Raw genomic sequence first — 22,036 nt, forward strand, 5'->3', positions numbered from 1 at the left:
GAAATACACATTTAAACCTGTGTGTGTGTGTGTGTGATTTATTTGCTTGTATGTAGCTATCCTCCATTAGTGAATTTGATGAGCACTCAGGTTGAACACAGCTGTCACACACCAGTGCTCCAACCACAACATCAAGGCGAACTGCTCATTGTCATTCTGATGGTGGAATAACAGCAAACACTTTTGATCCCTAATGTAAATCATTTACCACATGCAAGTGCTTTTGTTAGAGCTAAATGCCCTACGTTTTAAAAACAGGTACTTTAAAGTATATTAACTTGTTTGATTTGTCTGAAAACAAAATGTCATTTTCTGGACTTCACACCTCAAAGAGAGGTTCGTTGGAAGAAGTGGTGAAAATGTACGACATGTCCTTCATAGACAAAAAACATTTATTACTGAAAGTTCATTCTGATGTGTGTCATGATCAACGAAATAACATCTTCTCTTGTCTTCTTCACAGAATGACGTTAAAGCTTCGTTGAGGAATGGTTGGATTGTGTTGATTGTCCACCTCTTGTCCTTGCTGATTTCTTCCTGTGAACTGTAAGTAGTTTTTTCTTTTACAAAAATCTCACCCTGCTTTGTTTTGACCTTCAGATGTATCATCATTTAGAGTCTTTGCTGAGGAAAATGTAAAAAAAAAAAAGGGCTAACTTCTGCAGCGTGATGTTAATCACTTCATCTGACACCTACCCTGCGGCAGCTTTCATTCCTCACTGTTTTAACTTTTATAATTCTGATTTCACCTCGTCAGCCCTCTCAGGAAAAGAAAAATCCAAACTTATGTTGACATGCTTAGCACTGATTATGAACCTTTTCCAAGGTTAGTTCAAGTTCTTGTGCTACTTGACAGCATACACCCAGGAGAGGGAGCCAGTCAAAGAACCTGCAGCTATTACAGGATAGATGCAGGGATACAGATAAATAAATAAAGCCCTGAGAGAAAATATGCAAAGAGATATTTTTACCTAAAGATGTAGAAGAGACAGAGAGCAGAACAGCAGATATATGGCTTTATAGGACACCTGAGCTGATGTTTTATACAAGTAGAAGATGATTTTAAGCTTCAGAAAGCTGCTTTAGCATGAGTTACTGAAGGTCTGTAACTTTCTGTTACCAGTTCAAGTGATTTTTTTCACAAGCCTTTGATCATTTGATTTCTTACATTCTTGAACCCTCAGTGTGCATTCGGGATTCAATTAATATTGAAATAAACCATGAAAAGGATCTGTGGTTAAAAATAGACCCAAAGGCTACAAAGAGACGGAGCAGACAGAGAAGATACGAACAAGAAAACCAAAAAAGGAATATTAACCAGACCGCGGATCCACATAGACTTAAGTTTTACTGCAACATGCAGAGCTTAACACACAAAAAAACAAAACATTGAATGTTATTGTGACATTTTATTGGGATGAAAACATGCTCAAGCTAAATTAACAGCAATCAAACTGTGGGGCTTTGACATGGAATGAAGAAACAAGCAAATATCACACAAACTGAGGCAAAGTTTGACCACAAACATATTTTACAACTCTATAGCTCTATAAACAACCTTTTAATAATTAGAGGAATCATAGTAGGCTAGGCTCAGTATAAAAAGCTATTGAGGGACACAGGTAGACTTTGGAGGCCATATCAAGAACAACAGGATAGACTTTATGGACTGAGATGGGATGTAGATGAAGGATAAATATGCAGCAGTAAAGGCTGTAACTGTAGTTCTAAAATCGTATTTCTCTCTGCTCATGCTCTAAAAATATGATGTGATGCTGCTGAGGTATGCATTAACACCTGTGCTCTTAGAGGAGGCTCTTACATTGAGGTCCTAGCTCTGGTAATGTTGCAGTGGTGAAAAAGGTAGCTTAACCTAAAACTAAAAGTTGATCAGAACTCTGTAGATGGTTGCTATTGCGACCAGTTTTGACTGAATGAGTCTGTCCCATTTTGTTTGATCCCAGTATCAGACATGGGAGCCGCCTCCAGGGTTGGTACCTGCTTGGCCACCTCCCTTGGCGTGCCCGTCCTCCTCCGCCCCATGAGTGACAACCTGAGCAGGGGAGGGGCTTGCGTGTCGCTGGCGTCTCATGAAGGGGAACACACTGAGCGGAAGGAGGGAAAATAAAGTGCAATTTTAGAGAAGGAATGTACTTAATTAGAGCTGGTAAATGGGTAAATGGTGATAAATTGTACCTTTTCTTTGTCTCCTGGGGCACAATAGCTTTGGCCAGCATGTTCTTGTATAGGTCAGACTTCAGATATCTTGGGTAAGAGTCCTATTCACACAAGCACAATCACAAATGCATCAAAGAAAATCCAACCCACCTGTGGTGTTATTACCGTCAGCTTAGCATAAAAGTTGCTGCGTTTAGTTTCTGGACCAGAAATAAAGAAAGTCTGCATCTAACTAGCAGAGGATGTATGTTTTGACCAAATAAAGTGTATCGAGTTCCTTTTGTTGTTTTCATTTTGTGGGCCTAGGAACAGAAAAGTTGACATACGGTGTCCCTCAGGAGGCAATACATGGCCCACTGCTGTTTAGTTTATATTGCATATAGGGTATTAATAATATGGAACAGCATTATGCTGATGACACTGAATTATACCTATTGGCTCCTAGAAATCAAAACCCTGGTTGAATCTATCAAATACATAAACAATTTAATGTCTATCAAAAGAGGAAAGAAAAATTATGTAGTTGGTGCTCTAATCATCCCTGGAGGAATTACCCTGTTAATATTCTTGAGTCGGTTTTGTCTGAGCCGCATCACTATTATAACAAAACTTTTTTTATCATCTCAAAAGAAGGCTCTTGTGACTGGCTGGTAAACACTTTACCTGTTATTAGTTTGACAATGCCGACATCACTGGTCTGCTTTAAAAGACAATGGACGAACTAAAGCTAACACAAAATGCTGCAGATGGAGTCCTTACAAAGCACCACATCAGACATTAGGCACCATTCAAATTGGTCTCTTTAAAAGACTACTTAAGCCCCCCCCCCCCCCCAAAAAAAAAACAATGTTGCTATTTGTGGATCAAAGAGTTCCGACCTTCTTCATTAGAAAGTAGATGTGCATTTGTGCGTCGTCCATGACAAAACGATGAGGGTGTCTGATCCCTTCTAGAGTTTTGTCCATCGTCTTGCTGTCGATGTTGACCCAACGGGCAGCTCCTGGAGCCAGGAAAGTCCTGATTCACACACACAGAAAGATGAGCTGTCATTTGATCGTACTCATAAGTGAGTGCATTTATGTGTGCATAAGTACGCTTACTTGTAGATCTCTTCCACCTTCTCGATGATCTTGGAACTTTCTCCATGTCTGACGTCCTCACAGGCCTGCCAGAAACACAGGTTCTCCCCTGGAAGACAGGCAAATAACAAGGTATAAATGCAGGTGCATAAAACAAAAATGATGCACACTAGAAACTTTCAATTGCATGGCTGCCCTCTCTGGAAAACCTTACGCCGTGGCAGTAATTCACATGTCAGCAGGGATGACTTTCTGCATTGTGTCCTCAACCTTCATCAGCTGTTCATGTCAGACTTGATTGCACCCTTCTTCTTTCTTAACTACAGTACTTTGTTCATCCTCACAGCTCACCATGTAATTCAACTGATCTTCTTTGCCAATACATCCACAAATCAATTGTGGAAAAATATAGATTTAACAAAAATCCCTCCACATGTTAGGTTAGGGACTGTTCACCAACAAAATAGAATCATTGTTGAGTCCGATTGGACAGTTGATGGCGTATTTTAAGTATTCCTTCCTGCTGTTCATGAGATATCACAATTGCAATAATGGGACAGGAAAATGGCCTAAAGATTTTTTGGGGGGGATATTTTTTTAAACTTTAGGATATAAAATGTCTTCACTTCATAATATTGTCCCATTAAATATTTGTTAAAAGTAATGATTAGCTAGCATATTCATTCATGAGTACGTTTGTCCAGGGACCTTAATTATGGATGTTTGACCACTCAACTCAGATCTGTTCATTGTTGTGACTTGGAGTATGTTTGTGTCTGCTGTAAAAACATTCCTTGTACGTTTTTCAGATTTTTTTTAACAGTTTTGTTTTTATGTGCTGCCCTGTATATGGTTTCATAGTCTTATGTCACTTGTATTGTGTTTTTATGCTCTCGGTTCAAGGCAAATTCCCCTAGGGGCAACAAATGTTTGACAATGTGTGACACCTACCACTGAACTCTTTCTCCAGGTATGTCATGAACTCTTGCCTCCCCAAGGAGTCATTAAGAAGCCTCATGAAGCTGAAGCTCCACTGCTCCACTCGTAGACGTGTCGGTAAAGTCACCCTGCTCACAGAAACACAACATCAACACAAACATCATCTAGGTACACAGACGCACAAATAATAAACTGCCGTGATAACTTTTAATGTACTGATAGTATGCCACAATAGCTGAAAGTGGTTAAACTTTCACTAATTTAGTGGCTGCCGTTGTGAATTTGTTATGCGTGTGTTTGTATCGGTGTGTATTCTCACGTTTCGGTGTTCATTGTCCAGTGCGCTGTGTCGTCAGAGATCCAGGGGTTGCTGGGAAGACAGCCTTGCATAATGGGGTCGTGGTTCAGGTATTGCTCGCTGTATTTCACAAAACTGTGCATCCACACACAAATGCAGAGGCATGCACACACATTAAAACACACATACACACAGTACTGTTGTATTAGAGCTGCAGAACATAACAGTAAATGGCCACTAATTCCAAGTTGCATCGGGAAGCATCCATTAGTGGCTCTTATAGTGGGAGCACTAAGCCTTGTGTGCATGTGAGTGTGTGTGTGTGTGTGTTCGTACAAAGACGTAGAGTTCGGTTAAGGCAGCATCAAGTCCATTAGTCCCTGTGTGCATGGGTGTGTGTGTGTGTCTGTATGTGTGCATTCATAGAAGTGACACATACCCTTCGAGGCAGATGGATGACTTTACACGATTTCTTCCAAGGGCCCTTTTACAAGTTTCAATCTATAAAGAAAGAAAGATAAAAGAAACAGATGTAAACACACACAACGTTAGCTTTTATACAGTCTCTGACTTCAAATGGTAGTTATGCATACCTCACTTTTGTAGTAGTCGCTGTTCTAGTTCTGTGGAGAGAAACACAAAGGTATCGTTTTAGGTCACACAATGACTGCATTACACATTCATACAGTTATATCAGTCACATAAGACATTCCCCACATGTCTGTGTGTTCACCTACACAAACAATGGCTTCAAATATTAAAGCAGGATGTATTCTGAACTGTGGGACAATATGTGCTTGTGATACAGCAAATAAGAGACCATCTCAAAAATATGTTTTTCTCGGGTTGAACTGTTTATGGGTTTGTGTTGGAATAAAATGAAAAACGCTCCAAACCTCCAGATAAAATATTTTCATTAAGGTATTTAATTTGGGAAAAATGACAACTGGTTGAGAAACCGTAAAGATGCAGTGTGTTTCAGACTGAAAATAATACAACAAAAACAAGTTCTTAATCATTTTCAAACAAAACAGCACTCATTTTTAAACATGTGAAGAGTTCACAAATCAACATTTGGTGGTATAACTGATTTTGAATAAGAGCGTTCATGCTTCTTAACATGCCCTCCACTAGTCGTTCACATTCCTTTTTGGTTGTAGGTTATGCTAATTTTGGTTTCTTCATTTTTTTAAAGAGACCACTTGAAAAAATATCCAACCAAATATGGATTTCTGAACTCTTCCTAAGTTAAAATGTTTATATTGCTTAAAAAGGAGAAGGAACTCGCAGTCGTACAAATATGTGATCCTCTGTTTTTCTTAACCAGTTTGCACTGGTCGCCTTTTTTCTGGAGATGTGTATATTTCATAATCCCTGAAGATATATTTTTTTCCAACTCGTAAGAATGTTTTTGGCAATGACTCAAATATTGACCCTCCATGTGTAAATGATATTGCTGATCCTTCTGAATCAGCATTTACACTTATAACAAAAATATTATTATACTGAAACTTAGCACATAAAGCACAGCTCACGTGTCCACTTACTTTGAAAAATCCCGGCAGCAAGAAATAGAAAAAGGGAGAAAATATGGATATAAGACATATCATCGTATCAGATTTATTTTTTAGAGAGGTATGACCGATGAAAGAGAAGTAAAAAGACAAGAGAAAGTAAAGAAATGCAATGATGTCACTAACCAGAGTCACTCGTGAGCTGAAGTTATTTGGTCTCTCCAGACCCATGTCCAACACATTCTGAGCCCCAGGCTGAAAACAATACACACACATTAACGCTCTTACAACTATAGGTACAGTGTGTTTGTCATTTAGGGTGTGAACATATTGTATATATATATATATATATATATATTGTGTGTGTGTGTGTCTGCATGCGTTTTAGTAAGCACTTATCCTTCCACTCCACTAGCTCTGGCTTTTATTCTCATGTTCCTTTCTTTTTCTCCATAGCCACGTCCCTAATTCATAAGAGCAAGACAAGATGGAGTCCCTCCTCCAAACCCTCCCCTTCTCCTCCTTCTCCTCTGTGTCCCTCTTCAGTACCACTCCACTTTATCTTGTATTTCCTTCTTCTTTTCCCATCATGCTCTCTCTCTCTTTCTATGTATCAGATGGACTTGTAGTGTTAAGAGGCTACTAAAAAGGTGAAATGTGATATACATTTTCTCTGTTTCTCCTGCTCTCTATTTCTCTCTCCCTCTCTCTGTTTCTCTTTCTTTCTATTTCTCTCTCCCTCTCTCTCTTTCTCTCTATTTCTCTCTCACTCTCTCTGTTTCTCCTGCTCTCTCTTTCTCTCTCTCTCTCCCTCTCTCTGTTTCTCCTGCTCTCTCTCTCTCTCTCTCTCCCTCGCTGTTTCTCTTGCTCACTCTTTCTCTCTCCCTCTCTCTGTTTCTCCTGCTCTCTCTCTCTCTCTCCCTCTCTGTTTCTCCTGCTCACTCTTTCTCTCTCCCTCTCTCTGTTTCTCCTGCTCTCTCTCTCTATCCCTCTCTCTGTTTCTCCTGCTCACTCTTTCTCTCTCCCTCTCTCTGTTTCTCCTGCTCTCTCTCTCTCTCTCTCCCTCTCTCTGTTTCTCTTGCTCACTCTTTCTCTCTCCCTCTCTCTGTTTCTCCTGCTCTCTCTCTCTTTCTCTCTCCCTCTCTCTGTTTCTTCTGTTGAAAGCCGCAGCTTTTACCAGATGGGTTGAATATTTCATGGAGGAGGCAGAAGGGACTGCGAGTGAACATTGGTGGGACATCTAAATGTTTTAAATACTGTTAAATATATTTCTGTAGTTTGTAACAGAGTTAAGAAAAGTATGGTTTAGCATAGCAAAACATGGTGTATATGTAGGAGCCAAGTTACATTCATGCATGTTAAAGTACATAAATAAGCAGTCTGTCATTTTGTTTGAAAGTTAATCTTTTATTTTAGGATTTCATTGTTCAGGTATAAAATATGTTACTTAAGTCACTTAAAAGTATTTTGATTGAATTCATAGACGGATGTTCTGTAAAGTTAAAAACAGTATGGTATTACTGTTAGAGCAGTGACAGGTAGGTTACCGTCACTTTAAGAGAGAGAGAGAGCTCTTTAGTGCTGTGGGAGGGTAAGAAGTGATTCAGGCAGTTGAGGATCAATTAAGGATCGAGCCACATAGTTTCCTCACCGTAGTATAGTTTATTAATTAGGAGAACTTGACTTTGAACATCCTGTAAGATTATTTAACAAAACTGTGGATTAAAGGAATTTGTTTTATCAGTTTTTTGGACGTTTTTTCCTCTTCAAGGGAACATACACGAGTAAATCCAAGGCCATTTGATCTTCAACCTACCACAGTATGTAAGTATAGTGTATAGTTTGCATCAAGGATATAAATTATCTCGAGGGATTAAAACAATAAATATACAAGTAAAATCAAGGCTGAAATATTAGCCACACCAACTTCTTCATATCGGGGTTGACAGCTGTCACGCTTACGTGCGAGCATATTTTAAGATGGCCCTTGTACAAATGTAGTTGATGACCGCTGCCCTACCCATTCCCTCCTGATGCAACCACCGCTGTCTGACTGCACCCTACAGCACCCTCACATCCCCCTACAAACTCACTGCTCCTCCTACATCCACCACTACCAGCACACAGTCCCCCTGCTCAAACTTGCCCTTTCAACAGCCCAGAGGAACAGAGAACAGAGGGGGCTAAAAGTCAAAAAGGCTTGATCTGGATGGCATCAGCTCCAGGCTGCACAAATCCTGCGTAGACCAGCTTTGCTGGGTTATGGGGGACATTTTCAACATGAGCCTGAAGCTGGGGAGATTACCACAGCCTCGGAACACACCCTTACGCGGTACCGGAGCCCAAGACCTCACGACCCGATGACTTCAACCGAGTCAGTCTGGCGAGCTAATCAATGGACCCGCTGCAGTTTGCATATCAGCCAAGGGGGAGTACAGAGAACTGAACCAGGATTTTGTGGACTGGTGCCAGTGGAACTGCCTCCACAACAAGGCAGGTAAAATCCAAGAACTGGTGCTGGATTTTCACAGTCACAGTCATACCACACCTGTGAACATCCAAGGAGATTAAACTGACAACTTCAACACACTTTATGAGAAAGGCCGGAGCAGACTCCATCTGCTGAGGAGATTCAGGTCCTTCAGAGTTCAGGAAACACTCCTGAGGACTATTTATGACTCTGTGGCGGCATCAGCCATCCTGTACAGAGTGGTCTGCTGGAGCATCATGGCTGCAAACAGGAACAGACTGGACAAACTTGTGAAGCGTTGGGGACAGGGGAATGACGGCAAAGCTGTCATCCTGCATGAAGAACATTTCACAACCCGCTGCATGGTACAGTAACAACACTGAGCAACTCCATCAGTGATAGGCTGTGCTACCTGTGGTGTGTCAAGGAGGAAACCACAGGTCATTCCTGCCTGCTGCAGTAAGACTCTTCAACCAAGTCTGCTCCCAGTAGATCACAATGACACACACAAGCTGGAAACAATTCACTCCAACCACTCCTGCAATACTATACTAGTATCTATCATATTATAATACCCTTTCAGATACTGATGTGTAAGAATATAGAGAACTTCAACTTGTAAGTGAACTGTGTGCATGGTAGTTTATTTTCAGTATTCCTGTGAATGTTCAAACTACATGTAGTGTAGTACAGTACAGTACAGTACAGTATAGTACAGTATAATACAGTATAGCATAGTTTGCTAATATAATACAGACTAGAGCAGAGTTGTAGTGAACATACCGGGGCTCTGTTGATGAGCCAGTAGGCCTGCTCCTGACACTCAAGAACAATGCGGTCCGCCTTCCTCCTCTGTTTGGATGCTCTAAACATGAATCACACTGTAAGTTTGTGTGTGTGCGGAGGGATATGTGTGTGAGCTTGTGTGGCTGGATGTGTGCGCGAGTTCACCTGAGTTGCTCTCTGGCTTGCATCACCACAAAGTCCCAGGTGTGGTTGATCCTCTTGTGCAGCACACTGTACCGCTCCTAAAAAGAGAGAGAGGGGAGGGAGGAAGGAAGAACACTGCGGTAAGAATTGAGAGAATGTAGAATAACGCCATGGGCCTGCACACTTACCACTGGGGAATTCATAACACATGTACACACTCACTCGCTCTTTATTTAGAAAGACACACTTACTTACCTTTTCATATTCCATCAGTTCTCCTTGTTTTCTTATATTCTTTTTAGCCAAGTAGATTGCTAACAAAAAATAAGACAAAAAAATGATTTTAATTTCAAATTAATTTTAAATTCTAATCTGTGTCTTATTACCTAAAAGTCATTCTTACTCTTATCAGGACGATAGCAAGTACAGCTGTATTTTACGTAAAAGCTTTCTTGCTTAGAATTATAGTTAGTTTGTCACATTTAATCATGTCACAAAAGATGGAAAGATGATGCTTAATCTTGAAATTGAATGGATATTACATAACAAGCCCTCTTTGTACTGAAATAGGCATGTTATTAACCTTCACCCTTCACTGTGTTGTTGGCATTGCCTTACCATAGTCCAGCTCTGAGGCAGGCCAGCGGGTACTAGTCCAGAAGTAAGGAGTCTGAGAAAAGCAGTTTTCATATTCAGTCATTAATGATATAAATTGATAGTGCTGCAGCAGCTGATGGAGAAGTGGCAGCAGAGTGGCAGATGGATGGGGGATTAGGGGGTGGGCTAATGGAGTGAGAGTGAGAAAGGGAGATGGACAGTGATAGAGAGAAAGTGACTAAAAGTCCAAAGTGTTTTTATTTTTTAAATCTGGGAAGAGGGAGAGTGGGGTTTCAAGAGTAGACAGAGTGGATTTACTGCATGCGAAATTTACCTGGAAGCGGTAAGGCGACTCATCAGGCCTTAAAACAAGGGATCTGGGCTCCTTTAGGGGGTAAATATATCCGTATTTCACCAGCATGTTACCAATGTGAAGTGCCTCTGTTAAAAAACACACACAAGGCTCAAACATTTAACTTTAACAAGGTGGTTGTCAGGGCTGTAAAATTAAAGTTTAATCTGGATTTCTTATTCAAGCGAACAAAAGAACAAGGCTCCAGTAAACTGGTGTTTGATGTCATTAGTGCTCCAATGTCTTAAATACAGACAGAATGTGGTAACGTGTAGTCACAAGGATGACTATCCATGCAAGGTTTGTATAACATAATTTATAAGTCCAACAAAGGTTAACTTGTTCTCCTTTTCTACCCTTTCCCACTTCTGAGGCTCAGCATCTTATGGAAGATGCCCATCCACCAGTGACTCTGGCTCTGCTTGAGGTTTCTACCTGCTAAAAGGATTTTTCTACTTTGCCACTGTTTTCTCATGGTGGATTAATGATTGGGCTGTGTAAATAATCTTGCAAGTGTTAGATGTGATGTGTAAAGTTTAATAACTGAGCTTTTATTAGCCTTTTACTTTTTGATGCTTAAATGATCAAAAATGATTGGTTCATTATTTTATTTAAGGTACATTACCATTTAGCGATAACAGAGAAGAACAACATTATAAGACTGTGTAACCTTTGAAAAGCCAATTAAATGGGAGGAACAGTGTTTTCCACATATATATATAGATATACAGATGTTTTTGTCACACTTTTGTTGAGGTATACTCAAAATAATAAATGTTCACCTGGTAGGACAAAATGTAATTGGAACATTTGAGAAGTTATTCTTTAGAAACATATGAAAGAGGGTTTTATTTATGACTGTCCAAAGAAGAAGCTTTTGGTTAGGGCTCTCATACCCGACAGGAAAAATAAGTAATATTTTGGCATCAGGGAATAAAATAAGTATAAAATACTGTGCACCAAAATGAGTCATACATTTTATTTTATTTTTTAAATATGCACCCTGTCAGCAGTCGCTCTCAAAACAACACTTTGTTCCAGCGATGAAAGCATAATCAATCTTCAGTCCCTCCTCATTTGTTTAAGAGCCCTACTTTAATGACTGACAGCTTCCAAAAAAAGCTGTGCAATGCATTTTAATCAGCTCTTACCACACACACAATCTCTCGCCCTCTCTCTCTCTCTCTCTACCCCTCCCTGACTGACTTCTCTCCTTCCTCCTTTTAGTCTGCTCTGAGGCCACAGGGACCATCAGACTCCTTTTTTCCAACTTCTAATTCAAGTGCGGCAAAGTCTCCTGAGGCGCTGAACTCCACAGGGACATTAATCAAACGCAGATCATCAGGCGAGTTAATCAAACTGGGATCCTCTGAGGCTGACCCCAGTTCTTGTTTACTGGAAACAGCAACCCCCATAATACACTCACAAACACATCACTACCACGTCAGCTCGAGAGAAAGCTCCATATCCTGGCAACACACTAGCAACAACACAACAAACCAGTCACACTGAGGAAGAGAATCACAGCAGATAGTCTCTCTCTCTCTCCCTCTCTCTCTCTCTCTCTACATGTAATTTATACATCGATAAAGCTGCTTACCCTCCTCGCCGATATTGTATTTCTGCATCAGCCAGTCAATTACATCCCGGCCTGAAGAAAAGAGAGCCAGAGTTAGAGAAGAGAAGAGACAAGAAAAATAGACAAAGTTCTTCACTCTGCTCTACAAAGCACACAGTCTTCTCCCAAATCCACTGCTGCATTATGCATGACCTCTGGGACTCAAACACTGGCTGCAAAGTGCAAGTCCACGCAGATGCTGATGCACACTGACATGCAGGCACACACACACACACACACACACACACACACACATACACACACACACACCTGTCATGGCGTGTGGTATGACTGTAATAAGGAGCCTTTGGTTTCTCATCTTCATGCCCATGTCAGGGTCCTGCATGGCCACAATCACTTTCTCCATCTGTCAGAGAACACACACACACACACACACACACACGCACAAAGACATACATGAAGTCACACACAGAGATGCACACACGTGCTTGCAGACACACAGTAACACTTTAAACACACATACAAAGTCATACGTTCAAAAGAACGTTTTTCAGATTTGAAAAATTCTTCCTTTTTATAACTTGATTTATCCTGGGTTATGCTCATGTGTGTTTATTTTTCGGAATCATGCTCACATCTTCAATATAATCACAATATAATATGTCACACAATATATTAAAAAAAAGGATTGAGGCAGAGTGAGTCAGTATTACCTTTCGAAAGCACGCCATCTGCTCCCGGTTCCAGCCCTCTTTAGCCAGGGTGTTGATGGTCATCTTGCGGGCTGCTTGGGATCAGTCGGCGGGACGGCAGAAAGTGCAAGAGCGAAGTGCTGTCGGGAGCGCGCGACACTGAGTGCACCACTGTTTCCTTTTTTCTCCACGAGGCGGTCCGGAGCCTAACAGGCGCGCGCCTAGATTATAAAGGATTACCGTGTCGAAAATATGAAAAATATAGCCTACTAAAAATATTGTAAATCACAAAAATATAGCTTTGCAACAGTATGCAATATTCAATATTTGATAAGGTCTATATTATTTGGGTCCGTTTGTTATATAACAAAAAGTTGTTCTAAGGTTAAAAGGTTATAACATGATGACTTGCCTGACTCCTGGCCGCATAATAAACACCACGTAACAGGACTGTAATTGGCACAAATAAGCATCCTAAGGAAAATTCATATTAAAATCAGGGATCGCACATTGAATATTTATATGCTACCTACAAATGATAGTCAATATATTGTTAGGCCTTAAGGAATGGACAACGAGGTTTTCTTATCACCTAAACTCAGGCTACTTTTGTATATAGTTTATTGCAATATAATGTAAATAATAGAATATGAAATAATATAACATCATGTAAATAATATATATCATATTATATACACAAACATGGGTCCCTGTTGGGTAAAATTGTTTATTTATATTAGGCCTATCAATTTCTCATGTAGAAAACGTCAATATAAAATGTAAATATACAGAGTCTGCACATTGAATAATAGGCTATACTATTTAAAGCCAACAATATGTTTTTATAACAAGATAATGAATTGTGAGTTGACCATCAATGTTATTTATTTAGTTTTGAAAACCTTAAAATGTCATCGTGGTTAAAATAACTTCCAGTAACCTAAAGATGAATCTTATCTTTGTTGACATTGGCCAAACAGCACATGCGCTGATTCCGCAGGAGAAGTCAATGGCAGGTGTTTTGTCCTTCACAAGGCTCCGTAGAAACACCGGAAGTGGTCCCGTTGTCGTTTGGAGATCTACTTGTCCAGTAACCAACTAATTTATTAAGAGTATCAAGAGCTCTTTTTTTAAGAGGTAAGAGCATGATAAAACACGTGTTTTCTTTGAGTGTCCACTGTGATTATAAGTGACGCACATGAAAGTTGCAGTGAAGAAAAGTAAATAGTATTTTTAGCTAAGCTTGCTAACGCTAAGTGTGTCAGGATGGAGGAGACGACTGAAGCTGCTCCACTTGAAAAGTGTTAAACCTGTGAGCCCATGAATAACAAGACTGAGATAAAGATATGTAACATTAAAGTTGGTCATGTGAATCGGTTTCCTATGCATTGCTGTTTTGGTTGATTCATAAACAGGGAAATATAAACAGAGGTGCTTTGTTTGCGTTTAAATGCGTCTGAACATCCTCATCAAAGCATTTTAAGACTCGTAAAGCCAAACCTACTTAATTTTTCCATGCTGCATACAGTTTATTGATGAAAATGACATTTAATCCATCATTAATACATCATCTTTATGAAACAGTTTTGAACACTACACATTCTCTTACAATGGAGTCTTACATTTTCTGCAACCTTTGTTTGGGTCTTTGAAAGGTGGTGATGGGTGACATCCGTCAGTCGTTGCTGCCTCGCGATGTGCTCAGTGCAGCCAAGGAGCTGCTGTACCACCTGGACATCTACATCTGTAACCTGGTGCAGTCCGGGAGGCAGCCTCCTCAGGTCGACTCCAAAACCCTGGAGCTGGTAGAGGAGTTCATCCTGCATGCACCTAAAGACAGAAGCACTCCAGCCAGGGTAAGACATGACCCCCCGAACATGCGTTTCCACCAATACACTGTATATGAACGCATCACAGACAGCTAATAAATAGTATTTTCTTTTTCTTTTTTCCTTCTGTCAGAGGATGAGCGCTCTTCAGGAGCTCCAGCTGTTGGAGATCATGTGCAGCTGTTTCCAGGAGCAGAGCCGTGATACTGTCCGTCAGCTAATGTTCTCCGCCCTCTTCAGTCTCCAAGGCAACCAGGCAGATGAAAGCCGGATGGCACTGTTGAGCAAGCTGGTCTCCATGGCAATCGCTGTGGGCAGGGTGCCTATCTTGGAATGTGCTGCTACCTGGTTACAGGTGAGGATTTTTACGAGAAACACACTAAATCTTCATTATTTTATATTTTTATACAGCTAAAGTTACAGGGACAATGCACATTTCTTTATACACTTGCCTGTCAAAAAAAAAAGTCGCCACCTGGATTTAGCTAAGCAAATAGGTAAGAGCCTCCCATTGGATAATAACTGCATGGGCGATTATCTTTCAGCTGGCAACAAGTTATTTAACCCCAACTGATGCAATGAGTAGCTTCTCATTTCTTAAACTTCTATGTTGAAAGACCCGTCCTGTGGTCGTGGAAAAGATGTTAAGTCTGTTTGAGAAGGGTCAAATCATTGGCTTGCATCAAGCAGAGAAAACATCTAAGGAGATCACAGAAACTACTAAAATTGGGTTAAAAACTGTCCAACGCATTATTAAAAACTAGAAGGAAGATTTCCCCAGAGTGATCAGGGTAAGAAGAGATGCAGATGAAGTGATGCACCCATCATGCCTAGTGCTTACAGTACAAGCCTGTGGGGGCACTGCTATGATCTGGGTTTGCTGCAGTTGGTCAGGTCTAGGTTCAGCAACATTATGTGCCCAAAGAATGAGGTCAGCTGACTACCTGAATATACTGAATGACCAGGTTATTCCATCAATGGATTTTTTTCTTCCCTAATGGCACGGGTATATTCCAAGATGACAATGACAAAGTGGTTCAGGGTGCATGAGACATCATTTTCACACATGGATTGGCCACCACAGAGTCCAGACCTTAACCCCATTGAGAATCTTTGGGATGTCCTGGAGAAGACTTTGCGCAGTGGACCGACTCTCCAAATCATCAATACAAGATCTTGGTGAAAAATGAATGCAACACTGGACGGAAATAAATCTTGTGACATTGCAGAAGCTCATCGAAACAATGCCACAGCGAATGCGTGGCGTAGTCAAAGCCAAAGGCGGTCCAACGAAATATTAGAGTGTGTGATCTTTTCTTTTGGTGGCGACTTTTTTTTTTTGCCAGGCAGTGTATTCATTCAGTTGAAGTCCGTGAGGTACTTTATGTGTGATATAAGCCTCTTAGTCCTTCTCTTGTGGAAACATGGTTTGTATTACAGATGTACTGATAATGTACCTCTGATTATGTTTTTGTCTTGCAGAGAACCCACAGAGTGTACTGTGTGCGTTTGGCACAGGTACTTGTAGATGACTATTGTAGTTTGGTGCCAGGCTCAGTGCCCACCTTGCAGAACATTCACAGTGCGAGCCCACGCTTCTGCTGCCAGTTCATCACTGCAGTTACCACCCTCTATGACCTCACCTCAGGTACTTTGTTTCAAGAATACAGAATTAAACAATGATCCAAAAAAAATGAATCTGTGCAAAAGGTCGGCTTAACTTCAAAAACATGTTCTTGAGATGTTTGGGAATCATTTGAACCATTATTGTCTGTGTGTGTTTGCTTTTAGAGGAGCTAACCCCTCCTCTAGAACTCCTCCAGATGATCGTGTCGTGGATCCAAGATGACCCTCGTCTAGTCCTCATCACTTTCCTGAACTCGCCCCTCTCCGGGAGCCAGCCAATCAGCTCACTGGATGTCACACCTTTAGGCGGCTTGATGCGCTGGTGCGTCAAAGCACCGCTGACATACAGGGAGGAAAAGAAGCCGGCGTTAACAAATGGCACCACTGAGAGTGAGCCGGAGGTGGGGCCTCTGTTCTCTGGACTCCATCTGAGTGTCCTGCAGGTGTGTGGTTTTACGTAGAGATATAATATACATTTATATGTGAAATAAAATAAACTTACTTAAACAGTGAAGATAATCAACCTGTTGTCCATCTTCTACCACATTCAGGTCTTCATGCTTTTGCCCAGTATACTAAATGAGAAGGGGCTTTTCGGCCGCCTGGCACTGCTTCAGGTGGAGTCCCTGGCTGCTCTGACCTCAGACCTCTCCAGGTTGTTGGACCAGGCAGACAAACACACACACACATCATCCGCTGATACACACTCACTGTCCCAGCTGACCCTGGATCGGCTCGCACAAGCCCTGCAGGTGGCGATGGCCAATGGAGCGCTGCTCTGCTCGAGAGGTAAGATTGATTTCATACTGACATCTCTGACTCCCCTCTCACAAGTTGATTTATTGACCTTTATATGACCAGGTAGAGTCTTGGCATTCACTATGTTTTGATAAGAAAGGTCTTCATATTTTCTATTATGTTGTAGATTAACATAAAACAAAAAGGCATTTTAACAGAATTTAACAGAATGATGGCTAGTCAGGGTCTGACTGCCCCGTTGACACATACTACATTTCAAACATAATCTATCTGTACAACTTCCACATCCCTTGCCATGTTTTTTATTTTCATGAGTTAAAATTGAGTTTCAGCCTAGTAGCATAATTTTTTAATATTGTTATTTTAATGTTTATTTGTATAGGTAAAGGATGAAGCAAGTAGGCAGATGCCAAACTCAAGTGACAGTACAAACCAACCTCAACAATAACACAGACACTAATACATAATACAAAATAGCTAAAGGGCTTCAAATATATTAGGGGATTGACACTGTAAAGAACATGAGCCTTCCCATAATCCTCAACAAAGACCTCATCTTATTAGATCGAAACCTGCAGTTGGTTATGATAGAAATAAACTACAAAGTCATATGTTTTGACTGTTGATGCCGTGACGATCTTATTTTTTCATGCTGCCTTGTCTCCTCCACAGAGGACCTGCGAGCCATCTGTTCCCGCCTTCCACACAACAAGTAAGAACCACTAACTGTACACTTGCTTTGTCACCAATCCCTCTGGTTTCTTGGTTTAAGCTACAAAACTATAGTTAAATAGTAGAATAGAGAATGATTTTTGTCAAAAAGGTCCGACTGGGAGGAACAAGCCAAGTTTGTGCCTTCGTTCATGGTCTGCATAACTCATAAGATCATTTAATATATATATTTAAAAAAAGACTTTTGATGTCCTTGACAAATACTGATTTCAGTTATGTGATATAAGTTAAGGTCAAAGCATTAAAATGGTATTTGTAAGTCCATTTCAGGCTACTTAGCCTTCGAAAATGCAGTTAAGGATTTCCTAGGTATTGAGTATGTGATAGCGTACTAAAGTTTAATTGTGGTTGTAGATTTCTCTTTTTCTCGCTGTGTCATTTTTATGTATTTCTTTCTCCAGTTTGCTCCAGTTGGTGTTGTCAGGCCCGGTGATGTACTATAACAACATCCACACTCCTCCTCTGGCCTTCAGTCCCCACGCTGCTCACTCCCCAATCGCCTCCCACCCCACACATCCTCCACACCCTGCACACCCTCCACACCCTGTACTCCCTACACACACACCTCTAGCCCCCCATCCCTCCTCTCACGCTCAGTACCCTGCTCAGCCATTCATGACGGGGATGCCATTCCCCTTCAGACCCAGCCACTAAAACTGATCGTATCCAACATGTTTGCAGATGTGCGTGTGTGTATGTATGAATGTTAGTTTTTGTCAGTTTGTTGGCCTGCTTGAACAAATGGTTGTTGAGTTGAAGCAAATTTTCTGTTGCTAAAATAGTTTTTGAGGCCAACATGTTTGTCCAATAAATATTTTTTTACCTCACTCTTAGTGTTGTTCTTGGTACCACCACTAGTGTTCACTGTTGTTCTACTTAACAGCTGCAACTATACTATACAGCTTTAAACAGTCATTCATTTTCCCTTTCATTTGTAAGATGGTAGAGGAGGTTTGCAAGAGGTTCGTTATTATATTTGTGCAATACTCTTTGTCTTTTAACTGGTGGAAAACAATATGGTTTGGAGAGGTTGAAACAGAATAATCAGAAGTGGAAATACCAAAGTGTCATAACCAGAATCACAAGCAAGTCTCGCATTTAAGTTGGAAAATAAAATTAGAACAAATGAAAGGATACATAAAAAAATGTGCATGATTTGATCCATGATTGTGTAGGCAGGTGAAATGACCAACCCAAGTCTTTTAGAGCCAAACCTTGTGTTCGTGTGCTTGTCCCTGCTGCTAGTCAGATACGATATCATTCGCCTGCAGCATGACAGAAAGACCCACCCTGGGACCCCTGCTGACCTCATTCAGGATGTGGATTGCATCATCCATTGTTGTATCTGCTCATGTATAATTTAATTTAAATATATAGAGCAACAACTTAGGACAAATATTGTTTGAGATTTTGTGTTTAAATATATTTTACCTTTTCATATCCCTGTTTAACTGACTTCCTCATAAGCTTCAGTTATGAATACTTTGCACATAATGAGAAGGAAGTAAACACACATAAATGCAGTTGTGTGCCACTGAGTATTGTCTGCATAAATAGCAACTACTTATTATCTGTTTTTACTGTAAGGTTTCATAATGGTTGGTGGAAATTTCATCCCGTTGAATTTCTCGCCTCATGAAATTCAGCCCGTCTCTCACGACACTAATGTTGATAGTCACATGACGGACAAGTGTGCAGTGGGGACTGTTGCAAGATGATAATAATGTGCCTACAAACTGTAGATTGTGAAGTCAGTGGTCTTCCCCCTGCAGAGCTAAAGGGTGGGACACTGATAAGGAGATTGATTCTGGGAAAATGATGCGGTGCGCTGAGTCTTATCGCAGGCGGCAACTGATAATATTCAAGTTAAAAAAGGCGGGATCAAAGAAAGTGTTCATATATTTGAAAGAGTGAGTTAGGTCAGGTCCTGTAAACCATACAGGAGCTGCTAGTTGTTCTCTGACTTGCAGCTTCTGTATACCTCAGTCAGAATTTATTCTACCGTTTATCTAAGCCTTCAAAATCACATAAGTTTCCCTAATTTGCAATGAAGTTTAGCATTAATTAGGTTTTTCTGGGAGGCGCAGGTAGCCTTGTGGTGAGTGTCTGCACCTAATGATCAGAGGCTGAAGTCCACAAATGAGGGTGGCCTTAGCTGGTTTAAATCCGACCTGTGGCTCCTTTCCCGCAGGTCAGTCAACACTCTCTCTCCCTGATTTCTGACTCTATTTACTGTCCTGTCTCTCAAATAAAGGCACAAAAGCCCCATATAAATATTTTACAATTTACTAGTAATTTAAGGCTGATAGCACTCAAAAGAGCACTAAAAGACAGTTGTTTTGGTTCTAAATAGTACAGTATAAGGAGTCTGCAAACATAATAGAAATATCATTTGCTTTGAGATAGATATTACTGTCAGTTATGAAAAACACTATTTTTAACACAAATGTTTAAAAAAATCAGGGCCGAAAACTGATCCATGTGGAACACCTTTTCTTAGTGGTAAAAACTCTGATTGGGTATTTCTAGCTTTAACACACTTAAATTGAATACACAAAGCTTTACCTTGTCCATACTCTATGGACTCTAAACTATTCTGTTATTGGGGGAACTGGCACATTGAGTTCCTGCTGTATCTTTCCTTCTCTCTCTCTCTCTCTCTCTGTGCTTTCACATCATATTACTGCATGTCACTATCTGTAAATCTCAGTTACTAACCATATATTTTCCTGGGAGCTCCTGACCTCTCATGTCTTGTAGGTTCCCCTGGATTGTTGGAGGGGATGGCCTGTTGCTATGGACGGCCTGTTTTTCTTGAGTGTGAAAAAACCCCAGTTTGAGTTGGTTCACTTCCACCCTTGCAGGTGTACGCTGTGGTTGTGTGGCACTGTTTGTGTCTGCAGCTGCAAAATCGTGGTTTCCTTGAAGGGAACTTCCTGAGGCCAAAAATGATATTTTAGTCACAAAGAAGTCAGTTTTTCATGCTCACCATAAACCAAATAAGTGCATTTTAATTTCTGCACAGAATAAGTTACCCTTTAGCCAATGAAAATCTGCTGTGAAGAGAAGAGAAGAGAAGAGAAGAGATTTTCACACATTAGTTCCTCACTGCATTGTGATTTTGCAAAACGAAAAGGCTGGTGTGCGGGCGGTTGATCTACTTGCACTTCCTCTCTCATTGAAATAGCAACAGAAAATACCCACAGTATTTCAATGAACAGCACACCTGCAATTGAAAGTACAAAACATATTTTTCATCCATCCATCCATCCATTTTCTTCCGCTTATCTGAGGTCTTTGCCTTCAGGCTCAGCTCCCTCTTCGCCACAATGGTCCGGCACAACGCCTGCATTACTGCTGACGCCGAGCCAATCTGTCTGTCGATCTCTCGCTCCATCCAACCCTCACTCGTGAACAAGACCCCGAGATACTTGAACTCCTCCATTTGGGGCAAGGACTCACTCCCCACCTGGAGAGAGCAATCCACCCTTTTCTGGCAGAGAACCATGACCTCGGACTTGGAGGTGCTAACCCTCATCCCTGCCGCTTCGTCCTCGGCTGCAAACCGCCCCAATGCCTGCTGGAGAAAACCATGTCATCTGCAAAAAGCAGAGACGAGATTTGAGGTCCCCAAACTGGAAACCCTCCTCCCCCCGGCTGCTCCTTGAGATCCTGTCCATGAAGATCACAAACAGGACCGGTGACAAGGGGCAACCCTGGAGGAGGCCAACACACACTGGGAACATGTCTGACTTTGTGCCGAGGATGCGGACACAGCTCTCACTCATACAGGGACCGGATGGCTCGTACCAATGGCCCCAGGGCCCCATATTCCCCCAGTACCCCCCACATGATCCCCCGAGGGACACAGTCAAAAGCCTTCTCCAAATCCACAAAACACATGTAGACTGGATGACCAAATTCCCATGCCCCCCCCAAGAAGCCCTGCGAGGGTAAAGAGCTGGTCCACTGTCCCACGGCCGGGACGGAATCCACATTGTTCCTCCTCCGAGGTTCAACAATCGGCCGGAGCCTCCTTTCCAGCACCCTAGATTAAGCTTTCTCCTTAACCTCTTTCTTGGGTGTCGTGTTGTTGACAATATCCTGTGCATGAATACGTATACAGAATAACGTATCATTAACTGGCTTATAAAGTCAGATCCTACAACACAGGGCTTTCTCCATAACAGATAAACAAGTCCAGCTGGGGTTGACGTGAGACGCTCACTGGCTTTACACAAAGAAAGAACCTGAGTTTACATCCTGCAAACCCTGATCTTATAATTGCCTTTACTTTGGAAACCAACAGATCATAGTTTTATAGGACACAAAACAGTGTTTTAATGGGATTTAGCGGCATTACAGGAAAATTAGGACATTTCTTTCCCATACAGTCATGAGCTCCTCTCAATGAGATTTATTAGCCGCAGTGAAGTCATTATAACATTACAGCTGTTACAAA

At 41.2% G+C, this 22,036-nt stretch overlaps 2 protein-coding genes across 2 annotated transcripts; one reads left to right on the top strand and one right to left on the bottom strand.

Annotated features, from left to right (window-relative positions):
• Positions 1-1,389: 1,389 nt before the first annotated feature.
• rgs11 (regulator of G protein signaling 11) lies at positions 1,390-12,786 on the bottom strand. The gene is made up of 17 exons (XM_061044288.1): positions 12,650-12,786; positions 12,246-12,342; positions 11,958-12,008; positions 10,340-10,446; positions 10,027-10,078; positions 9,664-9,722; positions 9,430-9,506; positions 9,262-9,343; positions 6,195-6,263; positions 5,088-5,111; positions 4,934-4,995; positions 4,516-4,629; positions 4,209-4,324; positions 3,279-3,366; positions 3,057-3,195; positions 2,197-2,279; positions 1,390-2,105 (listed from the first exon to the last, which is right to left on the bottom strand). The coding sequence occupies exons 1-17, from the start codon at positions 12,710-12,712 to the stop codon at positions 1,967-1,969; spliced, it is 1,422 nt and encodes a 473-aa protein (XP_060900271.1). The 5' UTR covers positions 12,713-12,786; the 3' UTR covers positions 1,390-1,966.
• Positions 12,787-13,628: 842 nt separating this feature from the next.
• Positions 13,629-18,401, top strand: ints15 (integrator complex subunit 15). The gene is made up of 8 exons (XM_061044291.1): positions 13,629-13,765; positions 14,284-14,484; positions 14,591-14,812; positions 15,940-16,105; positions 16,249-16,526; positions 16,635-16,872; positions 17,515-17,554; positions 17,976-18,401. Exons 2-8 carry the CDS (start codon positions 14,290-14,292, stop codon positions 18,226-18,228), a joined length of 1,392 nt encoding a protein of 463 aa, XP_060900274.1. The 5' UTR covers positions 13,629-13,765; positions 14,284-14,289; the 3' UTR covers positions 18,229-18,401.
• The last annotated feature ends 3,635 nt before the right edge of the window (positions 18,402-22,036 follow it).

The sequence above is a fragment of the Labrus mixtus genome, chromosome 8 (assembly GCF_963584025.1).
Source record: "Labrus mixtus chromosome 8, fLabMix1.1, whole genome shotgun sequence".
NCBI classification, from domain to species: domain Eukaryota; kingdom Metazoa; phylum Chordata; class Actinopteri; order Labriformes; family Labridae; genus Labrus; species Labrus mixtus.